This window comes from Heptranchias perlo, unplaced genomic scaffold (assembly GCF_035084215.1).
Source record: "Heptranchias perlo isolate sHepPer1 unplaced genomic scaffold, sHepPer1.hap1 HAP1_SCAFFOLD_70, whole genome shotgun sequence".
Taxonomy (NCBI): domain Eukaryota; kingdom Metazoa; phylum Chordata; class Chondrichthyes; order Hexanchiformes; family Hexanchidae; genus Heptranchias; species Heptranchias perlo.
Window position 1 is genome coordinate 1,980,076 of NW_027139729.1, and position 19,814 is coordinate 1,999,889.

At 45.2% G+C, this 19,814-nt stretch overlaps 2 protein-coding genes and 1 pseudogene across 2 annotated transcripts in view; all 3 read left to right on the forward strand.

Annotated features, from left to right (window-relative positions):
- LOC137318381 (zinc finger protein 850-like) overlaps positions 1-19,814 on the forward strand; it is a 263,722-nt pseudogene that overhangs the window by 228,995 nt on the left and 14,913 nt on the right.
- Positions 1-19,814, forward strand: part of LOC137318386 (zinc finger protein 16-like) — a 254,149-nt gene that overhangs the window by 11,750 nt on the left and 222,585 nt on the right. The window lies entirely within an intron of this gene.
- Positions 4,170-4,544, forward strand: LOC137318408 (histone H2A type 1-C-like; the record flags this gene model as incomplete). Its single annotated transcript, XM_067981313.1, has 1 exon — positions 4,170-4,544. A coding segment is annotated over exon 1 (375 nt), but the record flags the coding sequence as incomplete, so codon positions are not given.

Sequence of the window (19,814 nt, forward strand, 5' to 3'; positions counted from 1 at the left end):
AAGTTTTTGTTTTGCTCATTCGAAAGTTGCCCCATTGTGTTTCACTCTACATAACGAGGGGGCACAGATTTAAGGTGAGAGGGGAGAGATACAAAAGGGTCCAGAGGTGCAATTTTTTCACTCAAAGGGTGGTGAGTGTCTGGAACGAGCTGCCAGAGGCAGTAGTAGAGGCGGGTACAATTTTGTCTTTTAAAAAGCATTTGGACAGTTACATGGGTAAGATGGGTATGGAGGGATATGGGCCAAGTGCAGGCAATTGGGACTAGCTTAGTGGTATAAACTGGGCGACATGGACATGTTGGGCCGAAGGGCCTGTTTCCATGTTGTAACTTCTATGATTCTATGATTGCACAAGATTTCTGTCTGATTTCTCAGGACTCGATTTATATTAATTCAAATAAACCGAACTGAAACACAAATAAAAACTGAGGGCAAATCTGCAAGTTTCAACGGCGACCGTCAAAAGTGAAAGGGATAAAATATAGAAAAAATTAAAACCGAAAATGCTGGAAAGACTCAGCAGGTATGGCAGCATCTGTGGAGAAGGGAAGCTCGGGTTAACGGTTCAGGACTATGACCCTTCTATAGATCAGAAAGGTTAATCCGACATAATTGAAATAAGGAACGGGAATCAGCAGAGGGAAAGACTTCAGAAAATCAATTAATTTCACTGAATCCGGGCAATTGTGTTCCGTATCCACTGTACTCATCAGGGCACATAATAATACAAAGGATCAGAGTTAAATTCAACGTTATGGGAGAAATAAATGAATTTTAAAAGTATTTTTATGTAAATTTGACCCGTTTGTGTTTTGGAAACACGATCGCTCTGAACATCATCAAATTCGGTTCCAGTCTTGGTGTTTCTGAATTCAGCGAACTGTGATTCAAACCTGTTGGAATTAACTGTTTGGAAGGCAGCTCGACTCACCATTATAGCGCCTTAGTTCACTCGGATGGAGAAATAGAGTGTTTCTGTGGAGTTTCGGACTGAATTGCTCCCTTTTGGTTTCTGGCACTTTAATCACAGACAATAAATAGTTCCCAAACATCAGCCCCTGAACAGACACAACAAGCTGATGGAATTTCTCATTCTTTGATATTAAATAAGGTGATGGCAAAAGCGAATGGAAAGAGGTTAGGAAGAAGTCACAAAAACAATTAGGGAAGCAAACAGGAACTACGAAATCAAATTATCAAGGAATACAAAAAGAAATAGTAAATTATTCCACAGGCACAAAAATAACAAAAGGAAAATCAGAATATCTGAGGGCCACTAAGGGATGCACAAGATAAACTCACAGGTAACGTCAGTGAAATGCCAGAAATATTGAATTATTACTTTGCCTCAGTATTTACCCGGGAGATTAACAGGGTGAACATGATATTAGAGGAAGAGGTCAATAAAGATATCAAGACATTTAAGTTAGAAAGGGTGGTTAAACTCCTGGTCCAGATGGATTGCATCCGTGCATATTAAATGAAGCAAGGGAAGAGATAGCAGAGGCACTGTTACATATATAGAAAAAATCATCACAAAAAGGAATAGTGCCAGAGGACTGGATGACAGTTAATGTGATTCTTATATTTTAAAACAGGAGATAGAACAAGTCCAGGGAACTATAGACCAGTTAACTAAAGGCCGGTGGTCGGAATGATCATGGAATTCTTTACTCAATGCTGCAATAGAAAAATTGTAAACAATTTTACAACACCAAGTTATAGTCCAGCAATTTTATTTTAAATTCACAAGCTTTCGGAGGCTTCCTCCTTCGTCAGGTGAACGATGTGAAAATGACGAAGGAGGAAGCCTCCGAAAGCTTGTGAATTTAAAATAAAATTGCTGGACCATAACTTGGTGTTGTAAAATTGTTTACAATTGTCAACCCCAGTCCATCACCGGCATCTCCACATCATGACTGCAATAGAAAAACATCGAGAAACAGAAAATATAATAAAGAATAGTCAGCACGGATTTCAGAAAGGGAAGGTTTAACAGTTTGACAGAAGGTTTGAAAGTTTAAATTATAGTTCAACATAACTTATCTGCTTTTCAATTCTACTCCTCCAGAAACAAACCTCTGTGTTTGCTTTTTATGGACTTATCAACCTGTGTTGCTACTTTTAAAGATTTGTCAATCTGTACCCCTAAATCCCTTTACACTTCGACTCCATTTAGACTCTTATTTTCCAAGCAGTGTGTGGCCTCCTTATTCCCCCGAGCAAAATGCACCACCTCACACCTTTCTATATGGAAATTCAAAGGCCATTTGCACCGCCTTTCAGCAAGCTTATCAAAGTCAGTATAGATAATACCCCCTAAATTCATTACAAGCATTTAATACAGCATTACAACTAATGTTTTATCGATAAAATGTTCTCCATTCCCAGTTTTTGAAAATCCCACCCGTGCAATATAATGTGAAGAATGAGTTTATCTTCTGTCCCTCTCTCATCTGCAAACTTCAATGACCCGGGGTTTGGGGACATCTACTGGCCGGAAGCAGAACTGCAACAGTTCGGAACAAATTGCTGAAACCGGACAATGTGCAGAGTGAGCGTGTTTGTGATTGGTGGCAGGTATTAAATCTGATTGGTTTCTTCAGATATCCAATCAGATCGATAAAGGAAAAATATTGTGACATCAGTCCCAATCACAATCATTGCCTTCTCCATACCCTCATTACCATAGGGCTGTGGGGCTGCCTATTCAATCCGAGCTCGGAGCGGATTTGAGTCATTTCTGCGTCTGAAATTCAGTTTGAAAATGCCTGAGGACAAGAAAGTAGCTCCCAAGAAGGGCGCCAAGAAAACCTTGAGTAAAGCACCAGCCAAGGGCGGCAAGAAGCGGAGAAAGTCGAGGAAGGAGAGTTACTCCATCTACGTCTACAAAGTGATGAAGCAGGTTCACCCCGACACCGGCATCTCCTCCAAGGCCATGAGCATCATGAACTCCTTTGTGAACGATATTTTCGAGCGCATCGCGGGTGAGGCTTCCCGCCTGGCTCATTATAATAAACGGGCGACCATCAGCTCCCGGGAGATCCAGACCGCCGTGCGACTGCTGCTGCCCGGGGAACTGGCCAAGCACGCCGTGTCGGAAGGGACAAAGGCGGTGACCAAGTACACCAGCTCCAAGTAAAACTCCACAATGTACTGAAAAAAAATAAACACAAAGGCTCTTTTAAGAGCCACCCACAGTCTCTCTGAAGACGCTGTACCGACACCTGTATGGAATCATTTTACTGTAGACAGTTTGATACTAACTGTCTCTCGATAACTCTTGTGTTTTTGTAGTTTCTCTTGAAATCTGGAAGATTCTCATAATCACAGCCCGGTTTAATCTGTGTGTCGCTTTTTTATTTAGTCCCAATAACCAAAAACGTGTCCCTGATCCTCTCATTCCCGTTCATTTTCCACCCCTTCCCCCGCATCTGCCCCTTCAGAGCCGTTTTAAGGCGGTGGATGAGACTTCTGTCATTTCATTATCCTTTTCACGTTTGTTTGTTCATTATTCGGGAATATCACTTTCAGAACCGCAATCCTTTGTAAAACAGCAGCCCTGAAAGGGAATTCACACCGAGTACAGAATAGTCTAAAGGCTCTGTCACTGTTCGACTTCTTGCACCAGGAGTCTCGGCTCCGGTTTCGATCGCGCTGCAGCTCCTGTGAACAGGGATCAATCCACAATCTGTGGTTTGTTACTTTTACAAAGATTGAGCTGGAATCTGTCCCGTTACAAAATGGGACTTTATTCCCGCCGGATTGAAAGCGAACGGTGAATGAAGCCGGATTTTAACCGGATTGTAAAAAATTCTGGAAGTTCTGACGGGAAATGTGGAATAACAGAGTAAAAGAAGAGAGATTTTTAAATCTTTGTCTTTACGCGACATTATTTACTAAATCCGCTTCTTGTGTTACAAATATATTGGCGGGCTTTTCACATTTCAAAAAAACGGTTCAGTTCGGTATTTTCCGCCTTTTCTCATTGCCGGCTATTGATTGGTGAATTAAACAGCTCTCTGAATGGTCTGTTCGTTGAACCAATGAGATTGAGAACAGATGGACCAATCACAATTGCCCCCATTGTTCTCCTCCAGAAGGTATAAGGAGGGCGAGTGCGGGAGGATTTCTTCATTCTTTGTGAAAGTGTTTGTGAGATTGTGGAAATGTCTGGAAGAGGAAAAACCGGCGGTAAAGCTCGGGCCAAGGCCAAGTCTCGCTCATCCCGGGCCGGACTGCAGTTTCCTGTGGGCCGTGTTCACAGGCTCCTGCGAAAGGGGAACTACGCTGAACGTGTGGGTGCCGGAGCCCCGGTCTATCTGGCTGCTGTGCTCGAGTATCTGACGGCTGAAATCCTCGAGCTGGCCGGCAACGCGGCCCGGGACAACAAGAAGACCCGCATCATCCCCAGACACCTGCAGCTGGCCATCCGCAACGACGAGGAGCTCAACAAGCTGCTGGGACGGGTGACCATCGCTCAGGGCGGGGTGCTGCCTAATATCCAGGCCGTGCTGCTGCCGAAGAAAACCAGCACTGTGAGCTCCAAGAGCAAATAAAGCAGCCAAGATTTAATCTGATAACCCAAAGGCTCTTTTCAGAGCCACCCACTGTATCTATGAAAGGGCTGGTTACTGTCTGAAGAGACTGACCTATTGATTACAGTTATCCCACGTTAATACAGCGGTTAAACTAATGGGAGCCAATGTAATTCACCGAGCACATGGGTGATCGGTGTACGGGTCTTGTTGGGAGTTGGGATAGGGGAACGGTGTTTTGGAGGAGTTCAAGTTTACACAGGGCAGAAGATCGGAGGCTGACCAGGGGAGCATTGGAAGAGCCAAGTCTGGAGGTAACAAGGGCGTGGGTGAGGGTTTCAGCACCAGATCAGCTGAGGCAGGGGAGGAGACGCGCGATGTTTCGGAGGTGGAAGTTGGTGGTCTTGGTGGTGGAGCGGAAATGGGGTCTGATGCTTATCTCAGGGTAAATTGGACGCTGAGGTTGCGAAGTTTAAGATTCCGCTTCACACAGTGGCCAGGGACAAGTCTCTCTCCATCTCAGTCCTTGAATCCAGTCCCCACACAGGAACTGTCTCTGTCCATCCCAGTACCTGAATCTATCCAGTCCCCACACAGGATCATTTTCCATCCATCCAGGTGCCTGAATCTATCCAGTCCCCACACAGGATAATTCTCTATCCATCCAGGTCCCTGAATCTATTCAGTCCCCACACAGGACCAGTCTCCATCCATCCCGGTGCCTGAATCTATTCAGTCCCATACTGACCCAAGCACGGAAAGGTATCGGGTGCCTTCCACACCGATTCAAGTTTATTGAACTTTTGGGCGCCTACTGTCAGCTACAAATCTGAAAACTAAAACTCCCTCTTCCAACGGTTCCGTAGCGGCACTGATTGATTCTGTTATGACAGTGATTGTATTGGAACTGTAGTGTGCCTCATTTATTGAATTAAAATTGTATTTTCCGCCTTTTTTTTCGAGCAATCCTTGAATATTAAGGCGGAGTCTGTAAGGATTGTGTCTGAATTTATATTTCGCATTTGATGCTGGTGAAAAGTTTATAAAGGACGGTAACTGATTCCTGGAGGCGGAGCTTGAAGTTTCACGTCCGCTTGTCCGTCATTCCGAGCCAGTCTCCTCCCTCCCGCACTTCATGCTCTGTCTGTCATTCAAACACTCCTCCCCGGCCTCTCCGATAATGTGCCTTTCTCAACCAGGTCGGGGCGGGCTTTATAAATAGAGAAGAAAGGCGAGAGTTTTTCATTCAGCGGCGATCTGAGTGAAGAATCATCATGTCTGGCAGAGGTAAAGGAGGAAAAGGACTGGGCAAAGGAGGAGCCAAGCGGCACCGGAAAGTGCTTCGTGATAACATCCAGGGGATCACCAAACCAGCCATCCGCCGCCTGGCTCGCCGTGGCGGTGTCAAGCGGATCTCGGGTCTGATCTACGAGGAAACCCGCGGGGTGCTGAAGGTTTTCCTGGAGAATGTGATCAGGGACGCGGTCACCTACACTGAACACGCCAAGCGCAAGACGGTCACTGCCATGGATGTGGTGTACGCTCTGAAACGGCAGGGCCGCACTCTCTATGGCTTCGGCGGTTGAACAATTCGACCCTTTCAAACCGGACACAAAACAAAGGCTCTTCTAAGAGCCACCCACCGCCTCACAGAGAGAGCACTGACCTGGGAACTGGTGCGGGATATATGGGGTTGGGGAATAGTTTTATAATTAAGGAGTTTTCAGGAACACACAGTACGGTGACGTGGGATCGGCGGCGTGCTGCACCGGTTACTGAGAGGAAAATTTCCCTGAATGAGTGCACTGAATTGTCCAGGGAACGTTACAAGTGAGTTCACCCGGACCTGCATTCCCCCTCAGTGAAATGCTCCTTCACTCCATTCGCTCTGTTTTGGTTCTATTTATCAGTCAGATGTTGTGATGTGGGACCGGGGGTTTCCATGGGAGAACAGGTTAAGCTGAGCCGCTGTGATAAGGGGCCAGTTTGTGATATGGATTTTCCCTCTGACGGTTGTTTCTGACACTGATACTGAGAGGGTTTGTGAAATTGAACCGTTTAAGCTCAGTCATTGGGGACCTGGAATTACCACAGGCCCAACTCTCAAAGCCCGCTCCAAACTGAGGCTACTTCTCATTGGTTGCTTAGCTTGAAAACTAATTTCCTTCACCAATCGGAAAGACGTCAATAAGAAAACAGAGCAAATTATTGGCCAGAATTGACCGATTTTTTAAAATTTGAAAAAGGCCGCCAATTTCAGTGAATGAAATCAGTGAATTACTCGGACATGTCGTTTTCAGACAAAGACTTAAAATCTCTTTGTAATAATGTTATTCCGTATTACACGTCCCAGATTCCTAGCGCTGTTTTAAAAGCACATTGTCGATAACTTGCGGAATAAAACCCCATTCATAGATTGCTGAAATGGACAAATTTCACTTCTACCTGTAAAAATAACAAATTACAGGTTATCGATTGATTCCGTTGCAGGGACTGAACAGGAGCCGTGTGTCCTGAAAACGGAATCATTGACGAAGCCTGAAAACGAGCCTATTTTCTCCAAGACGTTCATTCTGGATTGTGACACTGCGGGGAACGTGCTGCTAATATGCGGGATATTAATATCAGTAATTAATTATTTCAGAGATTGGCTCCGCAGTGAGAAAGAGGAAGGAACTGAATTCTGATTCTTAGCCCTGAAAGTGATTGTTAACGTGAAAACCGGGTGCGGTGTAAATCTGAATGAGAGCAAGAGCAAAGCAAAAGGGGAATTGAACGGACCCCGTGCCCGTATACACTTTATTGGGTCGTAAATTCTACAGAGACAAACATTAAAATGGGGCGGTTTCACTGACTTTCTTTCAATTTCCCCAATAGATTCAAAGGATGATGACCGAGTAAAGCAGCAATTCTGAAACTCAGTCTCTGGTCCTGTGTGTGAGTGTTGGATTCATTCTGTATCTGTCAGTCTCTGGTGCTGTGTGTGAGTGTGGGATTCATTCTGTATCTGTCAGTCTCTGGTGCTGTGTGTGAGTGTGGGATTCATTCTGTATCTGTCAGTCTCTGGTACTGTGTGTGAGTGTGGGATTCATTCTGTATCTCTCACTCTCTGGTACTGTGTGTGAGTGTGGGATTCATTCTGTATTTCTCAGTCCGTGGAACTGTATGTGAGTGTGAGAGGGCAGGGACCTTTGTACAGGTCAGGTTTCTGATCCCCTCTCCCATGGGACTAACCTTTCAACCGAAACCCAACAGCCGCTGTTTAAAATGTATCCTTCACACTTCTCACCTGGTGCCTTCAATAGATGCTCTTTGTATAACTCCCCACATCCTGACTGTCCGGCTCTGTTTCCACTCTTCACTGTCCAACCACAGAGTGAGACTGGAACTAAACCAGGAACATTCACTATTGGTTTGGGGGGAGAAAGCAGCAATGATTTTAAATAGCAGGTTCTTCCCATTCTGAGTGTGAAACGGACACACTGGTGGGAATGTGAGACTGATATTGTGCCTCTCTGTGTCTCTGTCTCTAGCGCTGTACATGAAGGTGGGATACTGTTACTGAGCGTGAAACGGACATACTGATAGGAAGTGCGAGACTGATACTGTGTCTGTGTGTATGTCTCTCTGTTTGTCTGTCGGTCTGTCTTTCTCTCTCTCTCCAGTGCTGTACATGAAAGCAGGATACTGTTAATGAGCGTAATATAGATACCCTGTTGTAAGGTAAAGACTCATTCTGTGTCTGTGAACAGACCTCCGGTTCTGTTGGTCAGACGGTCACTGTCCCTTCTATTATGTATGCGCCGGTCTGACGGTGCATTTACCTGTCTCCAGTCCAGGAAGGAAAGTTGGAGAGAAACAGCCTGTAACTGTCTGACACTGGACTGCCTGTTAGTGTTGAATATATTCAGTAACTAGCCGTCTCAGGGGATTGAGAACGGGACGGATAGGACACCAGTTACGATTGTCTGTCAGTCAGTTTCGGAGGAGAGAGAGACACAGAGAGATTGGAGGAGCCCAGAGCGGATAATTTGTATTTTCATCTTAATCAAACATATTTCTCTGTCGAACAATATAATAATGTAAAACCAGGTGTGGATTATCACATCCACAGCTGTGATTGGCTCCTGCCCCTGAATCTGGGGACCAGACACTGTGAGGAGCGCTGGCCTCAGAGTGTTTAACAGTTACTGAGCTGGGAAACGACAACTAACCCCCGAGAATCTGCAGCACAGGCCGAGCGGGGAGGAAAGCCTGTCCCGGGAATTGTCAATCTGGCGAACAGTTTGTCCTGTGAATGTGAAGATGTGAACATTGTGTCAGAGAGAGTGTGTTAAAGGGGCGGGTGGGTTAGATTAATGTCACTGTGTTTGTGTGGCCGGTCTCATCGCCGGATTTCCAAGTCTATTTGGAGTAATTTTTTTTTAAAATCCCTGTCAAAGGATCGCCCTCCTCCCCTGCCGAGCTCCGAAGTGGAAATTTAAGGTAAAGTTTCAGATCAATTCAAGATTTCAGCCGAAAAACGGAGATCATGTCAGTGATCGGGTGAGAGAGCGCGATCAGTGCAGCAATGAAACGGGTTTAAATCGAAACTGGTGCTTTTAATTCCGGTGAAAGTTTTTCGACAGCAAACATCCCAGTGTTAGAGATGGGAAGGGGCTAGTCTGGGACTCTGGAGTGCCCGATTTTAATTGGAATCGGGGAGTTTAAGAGGAGAGAGAAACACAGAGAGGCTGGAGGGGCCGGGAGCTGACAGCAGGATGTCTCCGCCCCGTCCGCTCTGTGCCTTTAAGTTGCTCTGTGCCGCCGCCTCTCGTTTCATTTCTGACCCAGCTCTGACTGTCAGAGAGATTTTCGACAGAGTCCCGGACATGACAGACACTGCAGCCGCCGAAACGGCACCTCCTGCCGCCGCCGCTCCACCCAAGGCTCCCAAGAAGAAGAAGGCGGTTCCCAGACCCAAGTCCACCGGTCCCCCGTTGGGCGAACAGATCCTCAAGATTGTGGCGGATTGCAAGGATCGCAAGGGGATATCCCTGGCCGCGATAAAGAAGGTTCTGGCTACCAAAGGCCTGGATGTGGAGAAGCTCCGGTCCCAGATCATATTAAGTATCAAGAGAAATGTGGAAAAAGGCTCCCTGGTGCAGATCAAGGGCACGGGCGCCTCGGGCTCCTTCAGAGTCGCTAAGAAGGAAACCCAGGCAAAAGTGGTAAAGAAGGTGAAGAAACAAGTGACCAAGAAATCTCCCGGAAAGAAACCAGCGGCCAAAAAAACAGCCGTCAAGAAATTAACGGCCAAGAAACCAGCGGTCAAGAAATCGACCACGAAAAAGGCGGCGAAATCACCAATTAAGAAGAAAGCGGCGGCTAAGAAGCCCAAGACCCCCAAGCCAGTGAAGGCGAAGGCGAAGAAGGTGGAAAAACCGAGGGCCAAGCCCAAGCCGAAGTCAGCAAAGCCCAAGAAAGCAGCGGGCAAAAAGAAGTAAAAATATCAAGTGCAACTTGTGACCATCTGAACCCAACGGCTCTTCTCAGAGCCACCCACGTCTCTCAGAAAAGAGCTGATCCCGGAATCAGATGATTCCTGTCCCGGGGCCTGGCTCAGATTTCAGATAGAAATCATTTCAAATAAACCCAGGGTCCTGGTGACTCGCTGACATTCGCTATCCTCGCCACACGCCCACTGTCTGAAATAAAATAGAGAGAATGGGATGTCCGGGCCGGGCCTCACTGGAACTGGCGTGTGTTCGGCTCCGGTCCCAGTTCATTTTTTCTCACAGATTCAGGGCGAGAGTCCGTGACAGGGTAACACTGGCGGAGATCCGCCGCTATCACAGTTCAAACCCCAACACATGAGATTCTTCAAATCAGCTGGAATAAAGTGTTTGTCAACTGCTGAACCCGTCTGGGAGGGGATGTGTGGGGAGATCGAATCGGGTCTGGGACTGAAATGGAAGGAGGCGGGTTGACTTGTTATAGAAGGGATTGTATTTAGGCAGGAATATTACTGACTGTTAATTGTAACGGGGCTTATTTAAAAGCTCTGTTTTTCTGGGAATCCATGAATATGAAGCCCGAGTCTGTAAGGGTTTGTGCGGAGCGCTGTGTTTTGGTTCTATTATCGATAAACGGTTTGAAATTGGCGGGTGGAGAAAGCTGGAGGTGGAGCTGGAATATCAGAGGCCGCTCTCCGCTCTGTACGTCACTCTGACTCTCTCCTCCCCTCTCTGTCCTCTCACTCTGTCTCCTCCGCTCCCTGTTTAATATCTCACTCTGTCTCCTCCGCTCTCTGTTTAATATCTCACTCTGTCTCCTCCCCTCCCTGTGTCTGTTTCAGTCAGGTCGGGGCAGGCTGCATAAAAACGGAAGCAGCATAAGTTTGTTATTCATTCAGCAGCGATTTGAGTGAAGAATCATCATGTCTGGCAGAGGTAAAGGAGGCAAAGGACTGGGCAAAGGCGGAGCAAAGCGGCACCGTAAAGTGCTTCGTGATAACATCCAGGGGATCACCAAACCAGCCATCCGCCGCCTGGCTCGCCGTGGCGGTGTCAAGCGGATCTCGGGTCTGATCTACGAGGAAACCCGCGGGGTGCTGAAGGTTTTCCTGGAGAATGTGATCAGGGACGCGGTCACCTACACTGAACACGCCAAGCGCAAGACGGTCACTGCCATGGATGTGGTGTACGCTCTGAAACGGCAGGGCCGCACTCTCTATGGATTCGGCGGCTGAACAACTCGACCCTTTCAAACCTAACACAAAACAAAGGCTCTTCTAAGAGCCACCCACCGCCTCACAGAGAGAGCACTGACCTGGGAACGGGGAGAGGAAAGATCTCGGGATGGGGAAGCAGTTTCCGATATTTAATTAGTATGGGGAGATTCCCCAACACTCGGTACAGGGGTTCTCGGCCAACCCGAGAGAAGGAGCGGAATTCCCGGTTTCACGGTATAAATGAACAGGCGGGGATACAGACTCTTTCCCCAGACATTACATTCTCCGCTCAGAGTAAAATCCCTCCTCACTCCCTCTCCCGCTGTGTCCTCTCTACTCGGTCTTTATTTCCTACCCTCATTCAATTATCAGTTCGATGTGAAGTTTCTGTTTGAGGAGCGGTTCACCGGGCCGGAACTGGCGGGATTTTTGAAATTGAAGCTGGACTTTGTCCCGTTACGGAAAGCAATGACCGGGGCTTTATTCCCGCCCGTTTACAGACAGATCAGAGAATGAACCGGAATGTGAAACAGCCTGAGGTTTGAGCTGAGGAGTAGGAAATAATGGAGATTATAAAGAGAGAGATTCTTAAATTGCTGGAAGGAAATTAGATTTTCTTGAAACTGTTATTTGATGCTCTGAAATTGGCGGGCTTTTTGAAATTGATGATTAATTTCAGCTCAGCCAATTGGGGCCCAATATCTCCCGCCGTTTCGGTCTGACTGTTGGAGCTCGGTTCAAACCTGCCAATCACAGTCCCGGGACGGTCACTCCCTGATAGGGTGTTGGTCGTCAGCAAATCAGAAGCCAGGGGCGGATCCCCTTAGACCCTTTATAAGGCGGCCCCAGAGCGCACTCCGTATTAACAGTCTTTGTGTTTCAGTTTGTGTTGATATCTGTTCAGAAAATGGCCAGGACCAAGCAGACGGCGCGTAAATCGACCGGCGGGAAAGCTCCTCGCAAACAGTTGGCTACCAAAGCGGCGAGGAAGAGCGCTCCAGCCACGGGCGGAGTGAAGAAGCCTCATCGCTACAGACCCGGCACTGTGGCTCTCAGGGAGATCCGGCGCTACCAGAAATCCACCGAGCTGCTGATCCGCAAACTGCCCTTCCAGCGCCTGGTGCGAGAGATCGCTCAGGATTTCAAGACAGACCTGCGCTTCCAGAGCTCGGCCGTCATGGCCCTGCAGGAGGCCAGCGAGGCTTACCTGGTGGGGCTGTTTGAGGACACCAACCTGTGCGCCATTCACGCCAAGCGAGTCACCATCATGCCCAAAGACATCCAGCTGGCCCGCCGCATCCGCGGGGAGCGCGCCTAAACCCGACCCGGCTTCAGCACCAAGTGCAACAAAGGCTCTTTTCAGAGCCACCAAATCGGCGATGGAAAGAGCTGTGATCTCCTGGGTTGAAATGGCATGTCCTTGAGAAATTTGCTTAAACGGGAAATGTACAAACGGGAGGGAGCAGATATCAGACGGGCAGGGACAGAATAAATACCTCACTCACATCCAAACACAAATTTCACACATTCTTTATTCAGTAATCGCTGACACAATAAACAACTGATCATTCAGCATCTGTTGTATACATCTGGGTAAAATAACAAACCGAGGCAGACTTGTCCGAGGATGGGACGGTAAATAATAACAAGCGTCCCTGGTATTTCTGCATCCCACCCACCCAGTTAACAATTCTGACGGTTCTGGTATTTTGTCTCATTCACCAGACAAACTGCAAATTTCAATCTATTGGAGGTTGGCGACATCTGCGGTCCGGAAGCGAATACTGCAACAGACCGATATGGATCATTTGTGTTTAACAAGTTATTGTTAGTTTCGCGAATCGGAATCAAGTCCTTTGACTGACAGTAACCAGCCCTTTCATAAATACAGTGGGTGGCTCTGAAAAGAGCCTTTGGGTTATCAGATTAAATCTTGGTCGCTTTATTTGCTCTTGGAGCTCACAGTGCTGGTTTTCTTCGGCAGCAGCACGGCCTGGATATTAGGCAGCACCCCACCCTGAGCGATGGTCACCCGTCCCAGCAGCTTGTTGAGCTCCTCGTCGTTGCGGATGGCCAGCTGCAGGTGTCTGGGGATGATGCGGGTCTTCTTGTTGTCCCGGGCCGCGTTGCCGGCCAGCTCGAGGATTTCAGCCGTCAGATACTCGAGCACAGCAGCCAGATAGACCGGGGCTCCGGCACCCACACGTTCAGCGTAGTTCCCCTTTCGCAGGTGCCTGTGAACACGGCCCACAGGGAACTGCAGTCCGGCCCGGGAGGAGCGAGACTTGGCCTTGGCCCGAGCTTTACCGCCGGTTTTTCCTCTTCCAGACATTTCCACAATCTCACAAACACTTTCACAAAGAATGAAGAATGATTTCCGTATTTACCCTTCTTATAGACAGAAAGATCATCTGATTGGTTGTTCTTTAATACACCTCATTTGCCTATTTCATTAACCAATCAGATAGCTGAGAAACAGAAGAGGGCGGGATTTACCGGCCTCAACGGTCAGACAAGTAATTTGATGAATTTCAAAAAGCCCGCCAATTTCAGTGTAGTAAAGGACCGGATTTCGATCAATGTTCTCCCTGAGCACAAGATTTTAAACCCGTTCTTTTTATCTTGTCTTATTCAGCGCTACCCGTCACCAATCGCTGGCGCTGTTTTAAAATCTGCTTTAAATTATCGCTAATTTTATCATCGCTTTCAAACTGTACCGTTCGGGACGAAATCCCCATTCACAGCATTCCGTGAAGGGACACGTTTCAATTTAGTCTTTATAAAAGTGACACGTTATAGATTGGTCCCTTCTCACAGAGCCGAGAGTGTTTCTGTGAAAAGACGGACCCGGACGGAGTTCTCATTCTGCCCCGACTCCGCTGTGTTACTGCAAGGGGTGGGTTTGCTTTTAATGTGGGGAGACTGAATTCATAGAGATAATGGAAATGCTAAGGGCTCATTCAGGGTGTGTTCGTCGCCGGAATAGTAACGCTTTAAGAACAAAGCGAATGGGAAGGAGCGGATCAGAAACTCGTGTTCAGTTTATGGGTCAGAAATTTCAACAGCGTAGAGTATCAGTTTTCGATTGGAATAATAGCGCGGTATTAAAAACATACTATGTAAATATATCGGAAATGCAGCTCGTTCAGAGAGGTTGTGGGTGGCTCTTAAAAGAGCCTTTGTGTTTATTTTTTTTCAGTACATTGTGGAGTTTTACTTGGAGCTGGTGTACTTGGTCACCGCCTTTGTCCCTTCCGACACGGCGTGCTTGGCCAGTTCCCCGGGCAGCAGCAGGCGCACGGCGGTCTGGATCTCCCGGGAGCTGATGGTCGCCCGTTTATTATAATGGGCCAGGCGGGAAGCCTCACCCGCGATGCGCTCGAAAATATCGTTCACAAAGGAGTTCATGATGCTCATGGCCTTGGAGGAGATGCCGGTGTCGGGGTGAACCTGCTTCATCACTTTGTAGACGTAGATGGAGTAACTCTCCTTCCTCGACTTTCTCCGCTTCTTGCCGCCCTTGGCTGGTGCTTTACTCAAGGTTTTCTTGGCGCCCTTCTTGGGAGCTGCTTTCTTGTCCTCAGGCATTTTCAAACTCAATTTCAGACCCAGAAATGACCCAAATCCGCTCCGAGCTCGGATTAAATAGGCAGCCCCACAGCCCTATGGTAATGAGGGATGGGGGAAGGCAATGATTGTGATTGGGTCATGGGAAGTGATGTCACAATAATTATTGTAAACAATTTTACAACACCAAGTTATACTCCAGCAATTTTATTTTAAATTCACAAGCTTTCGGAGATTTTCTCCTTCCTCAGGCAAATGTTCCCTTGAAACATTTGCCTGAGGAAGGAGAAAATCTCCGAAAGCTTGTGAATTTAAAATAAAATTGCTGGACTATAACTTGGTGTTGTAAAATTGTTTACAATTGTCAACCCCAGTCCATCACCGGCATCTCCACATCACAATAATTATTAACTGAAACTGTCTGATTGGTTTCTTCAGATATCCAATCACATTTAGTATTTGCCACCAATCACAATCACGCTCACACTGCACATTGTCCGGTTTCAGCAATTTGTTCCGAACTGTTGCAGTTCTGCTTCCGGCCAGTAGATGTCCCCAAACCCCGGGTCATTGAAGTTTACAGATGAGAGAGGGACAGAAGATAAACTCATTCTTCACATTATATTGCACGGGTGGGATTTAGAAAAACTGGCAATGGAGACGAGCTGCAAGTACATTTTGTTAGAACAAACGTTAGTTGTAATGCTGTGTTTAATTCTTGTAATTAATTTTGGGGGTATTGTCTATACTGAGGAAGACTGCGACAAAATACAAGAAGAATTGATAAGCTTGCTGAAAGGCCGTGTATATGGCCATTGAATTTCAATATAGAAAGGTGTGAGGTGGTGCGTTTTGCTCGGGGGAATAAGGAGGCCACATACTGCTTGGAAAATAAGAGTCTAAATGGGGTAGAAGAGCAAAGGGATTTAGGGGTACAGATTGACAAATCATTAAAAGTAGCAACACAAGTTGATAAGGCCACAGAAAGCAAACAGAAGTTTATTTCTCGAGGAATAGAATTGAGAAGCAGATAAGTTATGTTGAACTGTAATTTAAACTGTCAAACCTTCTGCCAAACTGTTAAACCTTCCCTTTCTGAAATCCGTGCTGACTATTCTTTATTATATTTTCGGTTTGCAGATGTTTTTTTACTGCTTCATTGAGTAAAGAATTCCATGATCACTCCTACCACCGACCTTTAGTTAACTGGTCTATAGTTCCCTGGACTTGTTCAATCTCTTGTTTTAAAATATAAGAATCACATTAACTGTCATCCAGTCCTCTGGCACTATTCCTTTTTGTGATGATTTTTTCTATATATGTAACAGTGCCTCTGCTATCCCTTTCCTTGCTTCATTTAATATGTGCAGATGGAATCCATCTGGACCAGGAGTTTAACCACCCTTTCTAACTTAAATGTCTTAATATCTTTATTGACCTCTTCCTCTAATATCATGTTCACCCTGTTAATCTCCCGGGTAAATACTGAGGCAAAGTAATCATTTAACATTTCTGCCATTTCACTTACGTTACCTGTGAGTTTATTTTGTGCATTCCTTGGTGGCACTGAAGCTATTCTGATTTTCCCTGTTTTATTTATGCGTCTGGAGAATAATTTACTATTTCTTTTGATATTCCTTGATAATTTAATTTCGTAGTTCCTCTTTGCTTCCCCAATTGTTCTTGTGAAATCTTCCTGGCCGTTTCCTTATTTAATATTTATAAATGAGAAATTCCACCAGCTTGTTGTGTCTGTTCAGGGGCTGGTGTTTGGGAACTATTTATTGTCTGTGATTAAAGTGCCAGAAACTCAAAACCCAAACTCCACAGAAACACTCTATTTCTCCCTCTGAGTGAACTAAGGCGCTATAATGGTGAGCAGAGCTGCCTTCCAAACAGTTAATTCCAACAGGTTTGAATCCCAGTTCGCTTAATTCAGAAACACCAAGACTGGAACCGAATTTGATGCTGTTCAGAGGGATAGTGTTTCCAAAACACAAACGGGTCTAATTTACATTTGAAAAAATACTTTTAAAGCTCATTTATATCCCGCATAATGTTGAATTTAACTCTGTCCCTTTGTATTATTATTTCCCCTGATCTGTACTGTGGATATTGGACACAATTGCCCGGATTCAGTGAAATTAATTGATTTTCTGAAGTCTTTCCCTCTGCTGATTCCCGTTCCTTATTTAAATTATGTCGGATTAACCTTTCTGATCTATAGAAGGGTCATAGTCCTGAACCGTTAACCCGAGCTTCCCTTCTCCACAGATGCTGCCGGACCTGCTGAGTCTTTCCAGCATTTTTGGTATTTTTTTCTCTCTATTTTATCCCTTTCACCTTTGACGGTCGCGATTAAAACTTCCAGCTTTGTGCTCAGTTTTTATTTCTGTTTCAGTTCGGTTTATTTGTATTAATATAAATCGTGTCCTGAGAAATCAGATAGAAATATTGCGCAATGTACAGTGAAATATAATGGGGCAAATTCACAACTATCGAATGAGTAAAACAAAAACTTTATTCTGAATCAATTGTCTTAATATTTCACTGTCAAAATATGAAAAAATACGAGAGTAGAAGTTACAGAGAGAAACTATTTCCTCACATTGCACTTTGTCCTGAATCTGGAACAACGACAGACAATGTGAATTTGTTCCACTCTGTTACAGTATATTCATTCTTTATCTGTCAGTCTCCAGCACTGTCTGTGAGTTTAAGATTAATTCTCTCTCTTCAGTCTCTGGTACTGTGTGTGAGTGTGAGATTGATTCTACATCTGTCAGTCTCCGGTACAGTGTGTGAGTGTGGGATTTATTCTGAACCTGTCAGTCTGTGGTACTGTGCGTGAGTGTGAGATTCATAATATATCTGTCAGTCTCCAGTACTGCATGTGAGTGTGGGATTTACTCTGTATCTGTCAGTCTCCGGTACTGTATGTGAGTGTGGGATTTACTCTGCATCTGTCATTCTCTGGTACTGTGTGTGATTGTGGGACTAATTCTGAATCTGTCAGTCTCTGGTACTGTGTGTGAATTTAGGATTAACTCTGTATCTGTCAGACTCAGGTACTGTGTGTGAGTGTGAAATTCATAATATATCTGTCAGTCTCCGGTACTTTATGTGAGTGTGGGATTTACTCTGTATCTGTCAGTCTCTGGTACTGTGTGTGAGTGAGGGATTAATTCTGAATTTGTCAGTCTTTGGTACTGTGTGTGAATGTAGGATTTACTCTGCATCTGTCAGTCTCAGGTACTGTGTGTGAGTGTGGGATTCATTCTGAATCTGTCAGTCTCTGGTACTGTGTGTGAGTGTGGGATTCATTCTGAATCTGTCAGTCTCTGGTGCTGTGTGTGAGTGTGGGATTCATTCTGTATCTGTCAGTCTCTGGTGCTGCCTGTGAGTGTGGGATTCATTCTGTGACAGTCAGTCTCTGGTATTATATCTCAGCGTGGGATTCATTCTGTAACTCAATCTCTGGGACAAAGTGCAAGTCTGGATTCGTTCTGTATTTTTATTTCAGGTTGCAGTATGTTGCATGAAACTGTGTCTTTAATACATGAATGTATGCATGGTCCTTTGTCTAGCGTTAATTTGTAATTATGGATACACTTTTGGATTTTGTTTTAATCAAACAATGTTTGTGAGTTTTGATGTAGGATTATATCTTAATTTCTGTGAAGACTATTTTAAATGATAATGTACATTTCAATACCTTACTGTGAAATTATTGGACTGGTATTTATTGTGTAGCTCAGTCTGGGCTAGTGGAATTGATACTTTATCTTTCAAGCTGACACTGTGTGATTTTTGGACTGGTATTTAATGTGTAGTTCAGTCTGCATTAATGGGATTGATACTGTATCTTTCAGTCTGACACTGTGTGCTGTATTTGGACTTGTGTGTAAGGAATAACTCAGTCTGCAATAATGGTATTGATGCCGTACCTTTCAGCATGAGTTGATCAGATTATTGGACTGGTTTGCAATGTGTAGCTTAGTCAACATGAATAGGATTTATACTGTATCTTTCAGTACGATAATGTATTCAAATGTTGGACCATATATAATGTGAAGCTCAATCTGCACTAATGGAATTGATACTGTATCTTTCAATCTGACACAGAGATTTTTGGGCTGGTGTCTGTTGTGTAGCTCAGTCTGCACAAATGGAATTCAAACTGCATCTTTCAGCATGACCCAGAATGTGATTTCTGGAGTGGTATCTAATGTGCAGCTCAGTCTGCACTAATGGGATTGATACTGTATCTTTCAGTCAGATACTGTGTGAGATTTGTATGCTGGTATGTAACGTGTGGGTCAGTCTGTACTAATCAAATCGAAACTGTATCTTTCAATCTGACACAGAGATTTTTAGACTGGTATGTGATGTGTAGCTCAGTCTGCATTAATGGAATTGATACTGTATCTTTCAATCTGATACTGTATGAGAATTTTGGACTTGTATCTAATGTGCACCTCAGTCTCCGGTAAAGGAATTGAAACTGTACATTTCATTCAGACACTATGAGATTTTTGGACATATGTGTGATTCAAATATGGGCAACATCTGAACTGGTATCTAATTTATATCTTAGTGTCCAATATTGTCATGAATACTGCATCTTTAAGCTCATAATGTGTGTGAGTTGTGGGCTGGTATTTAATTTGAATCTCGGGGTACATTATTGTGATTGATTCTGTATCTATCAATCGGTACCATGTGTAAGTTCTATCTGGTATTTAATTTGTAGCTAAGGCTGAACTAATATGAGATTGACACAGTGCCTTTCAATCTGATAGTGGGTGTAATTTTGGACTGGGAATTATTTATCTGCCGGTCAGTGGTACTGAGTTGTTGTGAAATGGAAATTCCGTCTGTCTCTCCTGCTCTGTTTGACTGTTGGATTGGGATCAGTGTAGGATTAAATATTTCTGCTTGTCTGAGAATGTGGGACTGATGACCTGTCTGTGTCTCTGTGCTCTGTGAGTGATAAT